This window comes from Euwallacea similis, chromosome 4, assembly GCF_039881205.1.
Source record: "Euwallacea similis isolate ESF13 chromosome 4, ESF131.1, whole genome shotgun sequence".
Lineage (NCBI taxonomy): Eukaryota > Metazoa > Arthropoda > Insecta > Coleoptera > Curculionidae > Euwallacea > Euwallacea similis.
In genome coordinates this window covers 1,691,432-1,707,364 of record NC_089612.1, presented here as the reverse complement: position 1 = coordinate 1,707,364, position 15,933 = coordinate 1,691,432, and the positions used below count along the sequence as shown (strand labels likewise).

At 35.9% G+C, this 15,933-nt stretch overlaps 2 protein-coding genes across 2 annotated transcripts in view; one reads left to right on the top strand and one right to left on the bottom strand.

The window, feature by feature from the left end:
• The window catches only part of Sema2a (Semaphorin 2a), a 310,532-nt gene that overhangs the window by 196,881 nt on the left and 97,718 nt on the right, over positions 1-15,933 (bottom strand). The window lies entirely within an intron of this gene.
• On the top strand, positions 3,698-5,980 carry LOC136408691 (lactosylceramide 4-alpha-galactosyltransferase-like). The gene is made up of 3 exons (XM_066389819.1): positions 3,698-3,834; positions 5,379-5,621; positions 5,677-5,980. The coding sequence occupies exons 1-3, from the start codon at positions 3,698-3,700 to the stop codon at positions 5,978-5,980; spliced, it is 684 nt and encodes a 227-aa protein (XP_066245916.1).

Genomic DNA, 15,933 nt, shown 5'->3' with positions numbered 1-15,933 from the left:
TATGAGGTACGTATCAAAGTAGGGCGCCATTAAAATTGTGAAGTTGTGGTGGCTGAGGGTAAAGGGGTATACGTAAAATTAATAGTGCTACTACTAAAAATATTCCTCTTTACAACCCTCGAGATCCTCAGAAATAGTATTTTAGTATCTCTTTTCGTTCTGAACTTGTCATGGTAAATTTTTAAATGACTACACTATATTCAGGATACTCCAGTTGAAGATGTATGGGCAACTGGGAAAGAATTAGGATCGATATATGCAAGGTCCATACCAGCGATATTTCAAGCCACTGAGCAATCTTCTTAAAACTTTAATCATCTTAGATGGTTTGCCATTTCTTAAATTGCTCACACTACGGGAATATCTAGAAAATAATTAGGAGTTGACTATGATTATCACCGACAACATTTCCGATCGGGCTAAGAACTCTTGAGGAACTAAGTCTTACGGACATATAGCAAATGATGTTATGGGATTTAGAAATGATGAAGTTAGACGTAAAAATATAAATGAATATCTTGAGGAAGTTAGGAAGAATTTTAATGGTGGTGAGTAGAGTTTAACAGGGCCTCCGCTTGCCATTTGGTAAAATCCGGAAAAATTATGATCCAGAAACACTTTCAGACTTCGTTCAAACCTGGATGCCACAATAGCAATAGATAATGGATGACGTGATTCCCTGCTTCAAGGTTGAATTATTGGTGGTGGGTGCCATTGATGCCTTATTTAGCTTGGGAAGGGTTCTTCAAAGCTAACACTACAGATAATATAGAAGAGTAAGGCCAGATGAGCAGCAATGTAAATATATACACTGATGGAAAAAATTAGCGCATCACTTGTAAATTGTTAAATATATAAATGTTTTCCTTAGTTGGCTCCAACAAGAAATTTAAGTGAATATGAAGTAGTCAAAATTGTCATCTTGATAGAAGAAGGGTATGCCCAATGTGAGGTTGCCCGAAGGCTGAGTGTTCATCATACCATCATTAGTCGGTGTCTTCAGCGGTTCAAAGAAACAGGTTACCATACTAGACGATCAGGGCAAGGCCGGCCGACCGAGATCCACAAACCAAGTGGATGATCGTTTTATACGCCTGCTTTAAGAAATCGGTTTCTCACCGGGAATGAGATAAAAAAATCGACTTCAAAATGCCCGAAATGTTAAGATTTTTCCAAAACAGAAAGAAGAAGGCTCAATGAATTTGGATTAAGTTCAAAACACCCTGCAAAAGGTCCTTTCTGAATCACAGTTCACAAGCAAGCTAGACTTGAACTTGCTCGAGAACACATATATTGGGATTTAGATGACTGGAAGAGAGTTTTGTTTATTGATTAAGTCAGAGTGAATCTAAAAATCTTCCGATAAACGCACTTTTATCTGGAAAAGACCAGATGAAAGATACAGCCAAGCATGTATGGTTCCCCAAGTGGCTTTCCGTGGTGGCGCAATAATGTTTTGGGGTGGCATTTCTTTGGAGGCCCGTACGGACCTTGTAGTGATCCCAGGAGGAACATTATCTCCTCAGAAGAATATCCAAGACATTTAGAAGAACATGTTGTACATTTTGCACCTCACATTGTCGACGATTTTTTGTTTATAGACGATAATGCCAGACCGCACCCAGTTTTGATCGGACACAAATGTCTGAACGAGATTAGCATTCAACGTTTATTCTGGCCGGCGCGTAGTCCTGATTGGAACACGATTGAGCATGTTTGAGATTAGTTCAAATGACGTATTCGACGACGAGATTCTGCTCCTGACAACTTGGCTGAGGTGGAAAACGCGGTTCTTCAAAAATGGCACAACATGCCCCAAGATTAATCACAAAACTTTTTAATGGCATTCCAAGACGTTTGAGGGAAGTTGTTCGAGCTAGAGGCGGGAATACATGATATTGAAACCGTTAAAAATGAGCAATTCAGTTTATTTTCGATTATTGTTATTCCTAAATTTCTAACAAAACAATTTGGAAAACTAAAAAAACTGAACTAACCTAATGTTACCCAAGTTAACGTAGGGGAGGGGAAGCGATTTAATTCCATTACTTCTTTTCTCAATAAATAAAATGAATTTTTGTTAGGTATGATTATTATTAAAACTCCTTTGAAATTTATAAGTGGTGTACTAATTTTGTCCATCATTGTATTTGGAATAAGCTTAGTTTCAATAGAACTATAGAGAAGGGCAGTTTCAAAGCTCCTTATCTTGCTTTGACCTCGAAGTATTCTCCCAAAGTTGTTAAACAACTTGATGAGTACTTATGGGCAATTTGTGGGTCTAGAAAATACAATATAACATAAGTATCAAATATAAACACAATACTCCCTTTGAAGCGGTAAATTTTTGATAAAAAAAGACAGAGGCGTGCAATATGGGGAAAAGCGAAAAGCTACCATACATCGATAAATTCTACGCATTTTATATCGTATATATACTTCTAAAAATCGTTAAACTTGCAGTAACATAACTCAAGAGACAGAAGAGCCTCATAAAGGGAGATGTGAAAGCAAATCCGGACAAAGATTAGTGTATTGCTATATAATCTGAGAATTTGTTACAAGCTGTTAAAACCTGAGTACGTCAACGAAATGTGAACATTTTGTATCTTCTCCACTTCTCTTTTAATAATTATTATTTTCGGTACTAACAGGCGACGGAGGAATACCATTTGGAGATATGAAAAAAGCTATGTTAAATTCATGGGAGAATTAGATTGCATGCTAGAAAATTTTAGCATTTTCTGTGGGATGTCAGAAGGCTATAAACTTTGAACATTTTATAATTTATGTACTACTCTTTAAGTGGTGATTTATTCAGGAGTAAAATTCAACAGACAGAGGCGTGCCATCAGAAGAAGAACAATGGCAAATTAGAGCAAATATGAGCGGATACGCTTTAAGATTTATACATTTTCTAGGTGCTGTTAGAAATAAATTTCGCTAAATAATTTAATATTTTTGAAATCTTCCACTGGAAAATTTCGCAATTCTATTGATAAATGATCAGTATCGTATCATAAGGGGGAAGCAAAGCAAACTCGATTGCTGCACTATAAAGTCTTCTAACTAAGGTCACTGACCACTAAAAGAATTACATCCACTTCATGGGTTGATGATTTCATAAAATAAAGGCCAAAAGCTTCCTTTTTACTCCGAAAGGTCAGGAAGATCGTTAAGACAAAAGTTCAAAAAAGGGAATTTATTGGTTTCTTCATATTTAGGCGCATCACTAATTTGATTCCTGGAAAATTCAATAAACGAATTCGAGCAAAAAAATAATTCTACTTATCTCCAAAGCTGTTATTCAAGCAATATTATCGACTTGACATAATTGGGCTTTTCTCTTGTGTAAAAAAACACGGGTTTAATCGTTTTTAAGGAACAATACACACGTAAAAAGCGGCAATATAATAAAAATGTTTTGTGTTACATCTTCAACATGAGCCCTGCCTAAGGAGAAAAGTATTTTCCTGTCCAAGAAACTGGCAATCCCTTCGTTCGGGAAAACAGCTCCGTAACTCACTTTCGGAAAAGTCTGATTGAAAGACGCGTCAAGAAAATCTTGTTAAGGGCTTTTGTTCGCATACGTCCTAATTTTATTTTCCCGGCTACGTTACTTGCTACAAAATGGATGTTTATCTTTTTGAGGTTTGTCGTGTCATAAGGTCGAAATTGTGGTCTCGAAGCCCTCAAAATGAGCCATGGAGGCAAGAATCAAGTGGAGTCAACTTTTCAGAGGAAATGTAATACTGAGTATGGGTCCGAGGTAAACCAAAACAGTCACAGAATGAATTTCCAATTTGATTTTGAGTTTAATGGAGACAACTTTAGGTGGGAGTTTACGTATTTTCAAATCGTTCTTTCAGCAAATTCTGCAAAATTTATTTCATAAAACAGCTTTAAGTTGCTCTAGAGACGGCCTTGGTGCATTTTTGTTTTCCGGTGATAAATTTAGTGGAGTTTTACTGACAGAATTCCCGGAAACCAGAAAAAAATAAGTCAGGTTCTTAAACCCCGATTAGTTAACTCAGTTATCAAGCTGTTACCTCCCTGTTGAGTAAACTACGAAGTTTTTAGATATTTATAGTTTTATGGTAGAGATATACCATGCGGCTCTAAATTTTTTAGCAAATTATTATCTTGAAAAGATTCAAAAGCATAAAATAGGACAAAAGATACTTTCTTTGACGTTAGTTTAATCTTTAAATGTGGCTTACGTCACCGGTAGCACAAAATAACCTCAAATTAAAGATATTTCAAAACTACTAAAAAATAAAAATAAACAAACACTGTTACGTGGGCACAAAATCCAAAAAAAGCACTTTCCTACCAACAAACCAGTTTTTTCATTATTTATGTGCCATTTAACTGAGTTTGTGTTGCATTTTTTTTACCAAACTTATAGCTGTTTTCTCAAAAACTAACCGATAAATTTTGACTGGCAATACCTCATTAAATGTAGTTTGGAAATATCTTTAACTTGAGCAGTGTTCGCTACATTAATCGAAAAAAATGTTTCGGACAAATTTTTGACATGATTTCATCTTACAAAGTTTAGAATGTTTCGGAAAGTTTTGAGAAGCCAAGTATGCAACTAGTTTGTAAAAACGTTTAAAACTTATGGTTTCGAATTTTGTAAATTAAGAAAAGACATCAAGATCGTTACGGCCAATATTGAAAAAATTGGTTGTTCAAAAAAAGTTTGTCGTTTATCAGTCTATTTTTTTTATTTTCTAGAAGCTTTATAAGCCAAGTACACCATTAATTTTCAGATATTAGAATATAGACTGGCACAAAATTAAAAATTAAAATATCAAAATTTAATTATTTGTCGATAAAATTCGAGCATTTGAAAAACTTTTAGAAACAAAGTGTGTATATAAGAAGTCTTAAAGAATAGTGAAATCTCGAAAATTTGTTGGACTTTTGGAAATTAATTTTAAAAAATAAGAAACATATGTCTATACCTGTGCGCATATCAAAATCAAGAGTTTTCCTTTATCACTTTAAATTTTAAAAATTTGTGGAAGGCGAGAAACTAACTGCGCCGAAAATTTTCAGCAATATCGATAGCTGAAGTGCTGATAATTGTTGTAAATCTGTTTGGAAAAATCAGGGGTATGCTATGTGGAATTAAATATCATTTGAAAAACTTGTTGAAGAAATCGTTAGTCGCAAAAAATCGCTAAATTTGGAAATTCGGAGAAACTCTGAGAAATGAAGTACGCCGCTGGACTCTATACATATTTTAAGCTTATGAAGCGAAATTTTATTACTGTTATTTGGAAAAAGAGAAACAAATACTTAATGGCACATTAAGTTAAGAAATGAAGGAACATTAGCTTTTGGAAATAAATTTTCGTTTGAAATTACAGATTGCTGACATCATGGAAATATAAAGGAATTTATTTGGCTTTGGATGTAATTGTAACCAAAAATATAGAAAATTTGCCTGATAATTTTGCCCAGGCTCATTCAGACAAACTCGTGACAAACGGTGTCATTGGATTCAGCCCTTTTGGCAGGGGTAACAAGTACGTTAATGAATGTCTCCATGATATGAGTAAAAACTTTGATGACAAACAGTGGGAGTTTAACGGACCCCAACTTATTGCTCGGTTAGATGAATTTTCCAAAAAAAAAAAAGAATTTTAATGGTTAAAAACATTTCAGAAATATTTTCCGACATTGTCCTCAGTTTAACTCAAAAATGCTGATACATTTCGGAAAATGCGAAGAATTCCGAATATTTCCTCCATCGAGCTTCTATTTGATCCCTTATCACCGATGGAACTGGTTTTTTAATGAAAACTACACAGATGCTATATTGCATTATTCCAAAGAAAGGAGCTATTTGATTCATGTCTGGAACAAGCTTATTTACAAAACGCTGATTAAAAAGAAAGATGTTTACATCCCCTATTTAAACCTAAAGTATTGTCCAGGGACAATCCAGCAAACTGAGGAATATTTTTAATCATAACTTTTTTTTTATTTACGAAACTTCGTATTAACGGAAAATCCTCGTGCATCTGTGAACTTTTCCAGCCATTATTATTTGCCTCTTCGTACATGCCTAATCAGAATCAACTAAGAGGAATTACGAAGGCCCAAATGTGCTCGCTTGTATTTTAGCTGCGTTCGGGATGTCTTGAAACATTTTACAACTTTACATTTTGCCCATTAAAAGATCCATCGCAAAATCAACCCCTTGAGGAAATATATACAGTGTCTCTACGTGCCTTGTGTATATATTGTCACTCGGAAATTTATCCAGTCTGGGTTATAGCAAGGACTGCTTGTTTGTTTGGAATGTTTGAGAGGTCTGATACTTTGACTCCAATTTAAAATTTTTATTTCCAAATGTTTTACGTTGATATTAAATGCGGAAACATATTTTTGCCATATTTCATAATCTACATCGAGCTGTAGCGCTGGAGTGGTTTCATTTTACGTTAAATATTTATTTTTCTCCTGGATATTTTGGGCGTCAGAATTTATTTCATTCGAATGTTTGCGAGTGGAATACAAATATGGAAAGTCAAAAATTACCATTTTTAATTAAATTTAAAACATATTTTTTCAATGGTCATAAATTTGATATACGAGTTGTTACGAGTTTAGGTTGGAAAGACCCAAAAGATTTTTCCGCCTGCAAACTGAAAATTTAACGCGTCTTCTTCGATTACTTATTAATTTTCAACTTTAACGTAAAAGTCTTAATAACCCTACAAAATTTTCACTAAACTTCCACTGGCACGTCGCTCCGGGAATTCTCATCCTCCTCGTCTCAAAGGTCTGGATTTTGCAACGTTTTTGTAAATAACTATAAAAAATTTTGACCAATGAAAGATTTAAGCATTAGCATTACCTCCTGCGTTTCTCAATTTTGCGCACATTTACAGTTCTCCAAATAGTCAAAATTTAGGCCGAGAGCAGCTCAAACGTACTGTAGTTATGCGGCTCAGATGAGCAATGACAGCGAAATGATTGATAGCAGAGAAATACGTTCAGAAACTCCCATCTATCCATGAGTCTCAGAAATCGCACTTCTCCATTAATAAAAAAAATTATTGAAAACTGAGAATTCCAATTAGAAACGCAGAAGTCTTCATGAATTGGGCCAGATCCCTTATGACCTCCTTGAAGCCTTTAAGGACCCTTCTCGCTCTTCTAGTTCCTCGAATAATCAAAATTCCTGTTAAGCTCAATGACGCTCAAATGTGGTGCGATTGTATGGCTCAAGGGTTTGATCCGACTATAGCCCTAATGGACGTCTTGACGTATGGCAGGAACGATGGAGTGAAGGCCTCTACTGTTCAACTGCCCTTGGATTGAGTATAACATTGAATGTTAATGACTTTGTTGATTACAATGGGATTGCACAGCACAAAATTAGTGTTTATCAGGAAGCAACATGTTAATCAGTAATAAATAACTGAAAGCTGTTATTATGCCACTAAGCGTTTAATTGGAAATTTATCAGACCTACTCATTATTATTACGATTTTTGAAAAAATAATAGTTTTGGAGTCTGATTGCTGCTGCGTACAGTGGATCCTCAGATAATTGTCGCCTGGATTCAATACAGAAGAATGATATTAAATAAATTAGGAATATTTTTCAAAAGCCATCTGTTCGATGAACATCTTGTCGGGCCAGAATTAAGTGTGATCGTCACCTACCACCCGTCACTAACATCATGATGGTTATTAAGTGCAACTCCTGTTACTTGGGATTTAAAGATAGGCCTTCAATTCTTCTGGTATTTTCTGGTACTACTTAAATAGTGAAGATCTCTCTATCCTGCTGTCCATAACTTAGTTGTAGGTTTGTCAAGGAATTTCTTTAGCTAAAAAACACTGAACGAGATGTTTGATCTGACATTGTTCACCACCTCCCCATCTTCTCATGAACAACAAGACTCCATCGGTGTTGCAGCAACGATATTCATTAATGTTAAGTTCCATGAGCAGTTTTTCTATCATTTGGTTCAAGTTACTGTCAATGTGGTTAAAGATCGAAATATTCTCATTAATAAGTGCAAGGTTACTGCTTTCTTGATTTGGATATTTAACTCCTTGATCAGACGGGCCAATAGTTATTTCACGCCTTCCTTCAATTCTCTGATTAAAGCACCATTCACAAGTAAAATAAGATATACACTGTTTTTTTATATAAAGAGTTGTATGTATGATATGCAGGTAGTTGGAGGTCAGAAAATTAAATCTCTTCATCACATCATCAAATGGTGTCACCAAATGCTCTAACACTTTGGTGCTTCTCTTAATTCATAAAGTGCTTCATTGCGTTTAAAACAGCTTAGTTAGTTGGCTTTCGTCTTCTTGTGGCTTTTTAATGTAAATATCTGATTTCAACGAGCCATTTAGGATTGCTATTGAAACATCAAATTGATTTAAAATCCAATCTTCCCGAACTGCAATACATTAGCATTCATATTTGCATGTAAAGAGAATTCATTTTCTTCTTCATATAGTTCCTGAAATCATAGTGCTGCCAATCTTGTTTTACAAGTTCCATCGTCTTTTACTTTCAATAACCATCTACTTCGGGCAAACCACATGGCACCGAGCTCTGCAGCTCACCCTGTGATTCTAGTTTTTTCCTATCTGCTTCTTTTCATTCTGGGGACTTGACTACTTACCCAAAATTTTCAGGAATTTTTATTGGTCTTAATAAGTAATATATACGAGGATAGTTCTAAAAGTACCTGACCTTACATTTTGATGAAGATTTTTTTGTAGAAATTTGGCTTTATTACAAAGATCTAAAGTTTGTGTTTGTTTTGGAGCCGTTTTTAATGAACGTTTTTAGAGATTTGGTAAACATGAAAAAAAATTATTATTGATACGAGATTCAATACTTTCATTTGAAAGATCTTAATGCATCTATCATCAAAGCAGAGTTAGATCCTATTCTAGGGGAATCTATCCCTTCGTTAACAACTGTAAAATATTGGGTGGCAGAGTTTAATCGCAGTCGCACGAACTGCCAAGACGGACCCAGCAGTGGTCGACCCAATGAGGTGACCACTCCAGAAATTATGATGAAAATCCATAAAACTGCACTGGAAGACTGTCGGCCAAAATTGCACAAGTTAGCAGATATGACAGGCATTTCAAAAAGTACTGTACATCGCATTTTGATTGAAAAATTGGATATGAGAAAGCTGTGCGCAAGTTGAATGTTGCGACTACTCACAATTGAACAAAAACGGAGCCGTGAGGATGTTTCAAGGGAGTGCTTGGCAAAGTTTCGCAGCAATAAAGCCGAGTTTTTGCGTTGATTCATAACCACGGATGAAACATGGGTCCATTATTTCACACCTGAGATGAAAGAGCAGTGAAAACAATGGACTCAAAGTGGAGAATCGATTCCAAAGGAAGCAAAAACCGTTCCATCTGCAGGAAAGGTGATGGCGTCAATTTTTTGGGATGCACGTGGGATCATTTTTATTGACGATCTCCCTAAAAGAAAAACAATAAACGAAGAATATTATATACATTTATTACTGCATTTGAGCGAAGAAATTAAGAAAAAGTGACTGCATTTGGAGAAAAACAAAGTTCAGTTCATCAAGGCAACGCACCAGTCCACATTTTTGTCGTCGCGATAGCCAAAATCAATCAACTTGGTTTCGAAATTTTTCCTCGCCCATCGTATTCGCCAGATTTAGCTCCCTCAGATTATTTTCTATTTCCAAACTTGAAAAGATAGTGAAAAGGGATTTGCCAACAATTAAGAGTCCGAGGTAGATGCCTATTTTAGAACATTTGAAGCTTCTTACATAAACAAGGTATAGAAGCCAATAGAACATCGCGGGGAAAATTGTGTCAATCTCAAAGGGGACTATGTTCAGAAATAATTTAATATTTTCAATTTTTTTTTCTTTATATGTTAGGCCCGGTATTTCTGGAACTATCCTCGTATCATATAATCCAACAGATTACTGGGTTCTGCCCAAACATTCCCCATATTTGTTCTGTGGAATTTTCTACTAGTTCCTTCACAGGTTCTCTCTCTCTCGATTCCTCAACACCACAAAATCCTAGTCTTCTTTTGCATCCTTTGTGGTTGAGATATTCACACATTGGGATAATTCCTTTATTTCTCCAAATGCACCACGGTTTATTCGTTGTTTTAGCCACTATTTCAGTAGTGTCATTTTTTTCTTTCATTTCACGATTTAATATAATTTTTTAATGTTTTAGTTCTTCATCTACATAACAGCCAAGCCTCTAGGAAGTCTACCTTCACATCAGCTCCAGCCTAAAGAGCAATTATCAGTATGTCAAACTCAGATGGGTGTGATAGTAGGAGGTTGAAAAATTAGAACTAAAGAACCCAAGGTAGAAACTTCCAGATTGCTTTTGGAAAGAGATTGAAAAACATGGATTTTTATTTATTAAAATCATTAAAATTCTGGAAATCTATCTAAATATTTCCATGAATTTTAGAATATTGTTTGTGGACAGATTGAGAAAAGACTTCGTAATTTTGGAAGCTCCTTAGATTGAATTATTGCTAAAACCCTCTAAGAGGTTCGGCATTGTAACATTTGAAAACATTTACTTAAGAGTGTGAAATCCACACAAGAAAATTTTCAATTAATGGAGAAAATGGTGTAATTACGGAATTCTGTTTAGAAGTTTCCATGAATTTTTAGGAGTTTCGTCAAGTCTTGATGAAATCCCTTGTAAGAATCAATTTTTGGATTTGCATTAATAAACACAGGTAAACATTTTTAGGTTCCGCAGAACGGAATTTTCCATTAAAGAATAAACTATAGAAATCTGAGAACTCTGACTATGAATTCAGAATAGTTGCTTTAGTTCTCTTTGTATAAACTTTTGTAAATAGGATTCCTCGTACCTATTGAAATGCAGATTTCCATGGTAAAATCATATTTCTGCTTGTCTTATCCGCATTTAAATATAAAGAAAGCAACACATTTATGCGAAAACTCATCCATTAAAGAAAAACTTTATCAGCAGGAAAATATAAACCTTTCAAGAGGAAAGTCCCTCGCACGCCAAATTTAAATCCTGCATTTTCTCTAAAACCTCAAACCTGTGGCAGTTTTTCGAAGCCTGAGTGTAAAAGTAAAACCTTGTACCATTAGGATTATTCGAACCACACTCTGGATTTGGAGGCGAGCTAATGAGTTTCCTGGCAATGGCAACTTGGGAAACTCTTGTGCTGCTAAGCTGTATCGTATCTATTATGTCTTCCAATACCTGCAAGGGAATAAATAAAGAAAAAGTTAAAAAAAGCGCTTTATTTTAGAGGTGTAGTGGCCCTTTTTAACAAAAAGAAGATGCGGGAGCTTTAAAGCTGCCACAAGCTCGTAAATTGTATCACTCCTGCAGTCGAGCACCACGTAGGTCGCTGGATGCAGGAACTGGACGTGAGAGCGGCTGGGAAATATCCCCAGTGGGAAACTAGAAAGAACATTAAAACTACAGCAAGCACTGCGGACATCTCCATTTCTAGGGTATTTTTTTTTTGCGCCAGAAACCAAACTTGAAATGAAAACGCATCACGTAGAAGATTTTCTTTAAAAAATGCTGATTCGACAGGCCGAAGACGTTAGCTGCAACACAACACGCCATTTCCAACAACACATGGCAGAATTCAAATGGAAACGGTCCCGGCGTTTGAATACAAAGCAGACGTTCGCATATCTTGCAGGAAATAAGCTGCGAAGATGACCATTGACAATCGCTCCAGACTGAACTGGAAAATCGTGATTGGATCATGCATTTATTGAGCGTTGAGGCAGCGATTAAGGGTATTAGAGACTTGGAAAATGGAGAGCACAACAAAGGGAATAAGTTCGGAAAATTTTAATTTTTCTCTGAATAAAAGTTTGATCCTCGGATCTAGTTTCTTGGTCTCGGGCGTGATACGTCACTGTCTATTAAGCGATCTCAGTGTGTATTTCACATTCGATTGACCACACCTATAGGTCTAACCATAAAACGATGGATTGATATATCTTCGCCGATTTAGCGGCAATAAATTCAATTTTTCACTAAATAAACGTTGAAAACATTGAATTTTTCAGTTTCAGTTTTCGCCCGGGTATGGTACGCCACTGGTTATTATCTGATCCTGCTTCATATTTGGCAGTTAATCGTGAACACACTAAATAGAACTCTATTGAAAATTCACCAATATATTGCGATTGATTTAGTAGCAATTAACTGACAAAAATTCAGTTTTTCATTTAACAAAAGTTGAATTCCTTGGCTTAGGCGCTGGACCCGGACGTGAAGGGAAACTACACACATCGCAAATGTCTAGGGATATTTTAAATGTTTAAAAGTAAATAATTAACAATTATGAAAGTGATTTGTTATGTTGTAATATTTTTTCATTATTTGTTACAACAAGAAAACTATTAGTGCCCCAAAGAAATACAGGGTGGAATAAAAAATAAGTTTCTTTTACATGAAAATAACTCAAGCAGTGTTCTTTTGAAACATTTAAAAAAAACTTAAGAAATTAAAATTAATATCTCGTGTGTGCCCTCTGGCATTCGCTATTGCCTGACGCCTGCTGGGCATACTTAAAATTAAATTATCCAATAAATCTTGAGGGACAGCTCTCCATGCTTCACGTAGGCATTCAATTACTTGATGGCGGTTCTCAAAGTGACTATTATTCCTTAAAACCCTTCTTTGGCTTGAAACTATTTTATTTCGTATTTAGAGCCCCAATTTATTATTTTTAACTTAAAAAAAATACGTTACTGAGTAATATCCCTTAATATTTGCAATGCGTGTATGTAACAAGTGGCCTTGCTGGGCCTTTTGCTGTTCATTGAGGCCTTGCAAAGGTATAATTAAACTGAAAATGATTAATATATCTTGGGCGATTTAGTGATAATAAATTCACAAAAAAACTATTTCTCACTTCAACAATCGACTAATTGCTTACTTTAAGTTCGTGGCTATGGTACGCCACTGTTTATTAAGCCATTCTGCTGCACATTTAGCAATTCATTGAGAACACACTGAGGCAAAATTACATTGAAAATTCATCCACATATCACGATTGGTTTAGTAGCAATTAATCCACAAAATGCCAATTTTTCACTTAATAAGATTGGAATTCCGCGATTCAGGTGCTGGCCCTGGGAACGATACGCCACTAATTATAATTAAGATCGATGCTACGTATTTTACCACCAATTAAGGAGATCCAGACATTACACATTCCCTAGATAACTGCCCTAAATGTTATTGAATGATCTTTACTGTTCAAGTTCTGCAATAAAATTCTAGAATTTGAACGTTTAATACCACCAAAGAGCGTTTGAGCCCAGAAGGTAGTCCAGCAGCGCTGTTTGACAGTTTGTTGGGAACACTCAGAATTAGAATTATTATGCCGAAGTTTTATTGTGCCAATTTATTATGCCAATTTTAGGAAGTGAAAATTTTCAAAATTTTTAAAATTTCTTTAGAGAGCCACAGCGAAGCTTCTAAGCCCAGATTTGTCTTGTTAACTAAAAAGTCCTGCTGCGTTCTCACAGCCATACTCAAGAGTATGACTGCAGTAGTTGGAAGCAAAAATTGATTGATATATCTTAGCAATTTCTGGAACAATAGATTTCAACTATTTCCTTAACAAACTTTGGTTACCACAATAAAGCCCTGGAGCCCAGAGGGTACGCCCCTGTTAAGAACTGTGTGCTAGTTGCTGGAGAAACTGCTGGAACTTTTGAGTTTGAAGTGACATTTATTGACACTTGACAGGTTTGTGTGACAAATTTGACATGACATTTGAGGACATTTTGAGGACAGGTTGCGTCAAGATCAATCTAACTCAGAACCGACTCAAAGTCGGCCTCAAAGGTTTTTTTTCATTTTTGACTTTTTCAAGGTATACTGTTCTCGCAAGATAAGCCGGCCATCTCGAAGTGCCATGCACCGTATCCACAGCAAACGATGCACTTTACTGAATTAAAAATTGCTCATAGTCACATTCTATTTCGATGTCCAAAGCTTTTAAGTTTATTTAACAATTCCCGGCAAGACACGACCATTATCAGCATTACAAATTTAATAACGCCCTGCAGACAAAGGGAATACGTAATACCGGGAAATTAAAAGAGAGCAAACCTAACCCCATTGTTTCTCATTTAGTCTGGCGCGGTGGAAATTAAAAGATTCTTAGTGTTGCAATTTAAAAGGATATTTGGGAGTTCCTCGCCGCATAATTTAAAAACTAATGTGCCTTTTATTGCCGATAAACGGAGTTGGAAACTTCCGGGAAGGAAACCATGAATAATAATCCCGGATTTCGGCTTTATTTTTCGAATTCATTATAACATTGTCTCAGCCACACCTCCGTGCTGTTAAGGCACATCATATTGTTAATTATGTCTCATATTGCCTTAGTTGGAAAGTTTCAACTTTGTAGCTTAATTAAACACGAGCCTCAAGTCAACACACACGATGACACACTTTGGGGCTCATTATATCCGGATTCTTGCCCAGATCTTTGCGTTACCAATAAGAATCTTGCCAAGAAACCAACGTTAGCAATCCTGAATGGAATGCTTTATGCCAGTTGGAATGGCTCCAACTCGAGTCCAAAATAACAGCTGGGTTTTTATTAGACAAAAACGGAATGAGTTATGTTATGGCCTTTTTCCCTTAGAGGAATCCAGTAATTAGTTACGCTAGTGTCAGCGCGGAGGAGAGACAATGTGTGTTAACGGGGCATGATTTGGAAAATGTCCATATTAGCGAGACATGCCTCAATTCGATCTCACGTCAGGTGCTTACTTTTTAAAATTGCACTCAAACTCGCACTCAAAACTTCCCCGACACCGTCTTTCGCGTCACTGGTCTCTCCCAGAAATAATTATAAGTTTTCCCATTACGGAGAAACGTTGTAAAGATCATGTGACGAGTTACGCTCTGGAAAAAGCTCTGGATAAGGTTATTTCGGAATTCCAGGAAATTGAGTCCGAGAAATTATATCTGCAACGTAAATTATAAAACTAAAACTGACGGTTCCCGCTGCTCTTCCGTTACAGGTTTTTAATTTATTTATATAAATATTTCGTATTTTTGGGGCCCAATTTCATGCTCTGACGTTTGTTAATTAACGTTTATAGAGTTGTATGATGTTTCTAGTTTAATTATGTAGGTCAATTTGCTAATGGCATGATTTAAAATTCGCCGAAACGCTAACGAGCTTTGAAAGGTGTATTTTTGGTATTTAGGTTTTCCGTGACACGAGAAGAGAAGTCGCTTATTGTGGAGTGGTTTTGGTCGAAAAATGACACGTTGGAGAACAATGGCGTTAAAAGTTATAATTAGCTCAATCCTTCACTTTTCGCAGAAAATTCCGCTTTTCAAAATCTCCCTTCTCGATTTTTGTTTAAATTTTATCCAACATTCAAAACTTTTGGCCAGTTGTAGCTACAATCTTTAGACCTTTTGGATGGTCCAAAACCATATGAAGGCTCATTAGATCTTAGTAGGCATTTCAGCATTCTTGAATGCACTAAACCTTATCACGTCCGAACACCTTGATAACAGGAAAAATTTAGAAAAGTTGTTAGATCACCGCACACAGAGGCTGTTAATGAACTTAAGCAGATTCTAATATCTCGGAAGTTACTAAAGGCAAACTTTAACGATTTTGATGACAACCAAAGATTTCAACTAAAGTTGGATAACGCATCTGAAAAGCGTCTTAATATACCGGGTGCATACTGGGCTAATTCAAACCACACACGCCTCTTCGACTCCGATATTTATATTTCTCAGGGACAGTCCCCGGCCGGTAGGCGCTTTAGTGAATTCCATACTACCGGGTCACCAGAACGTCCGACCGGACGTCTTAGTAAAGATTTTATTTGTCTTATTTAAGAAAAGAAAAAAATAATAC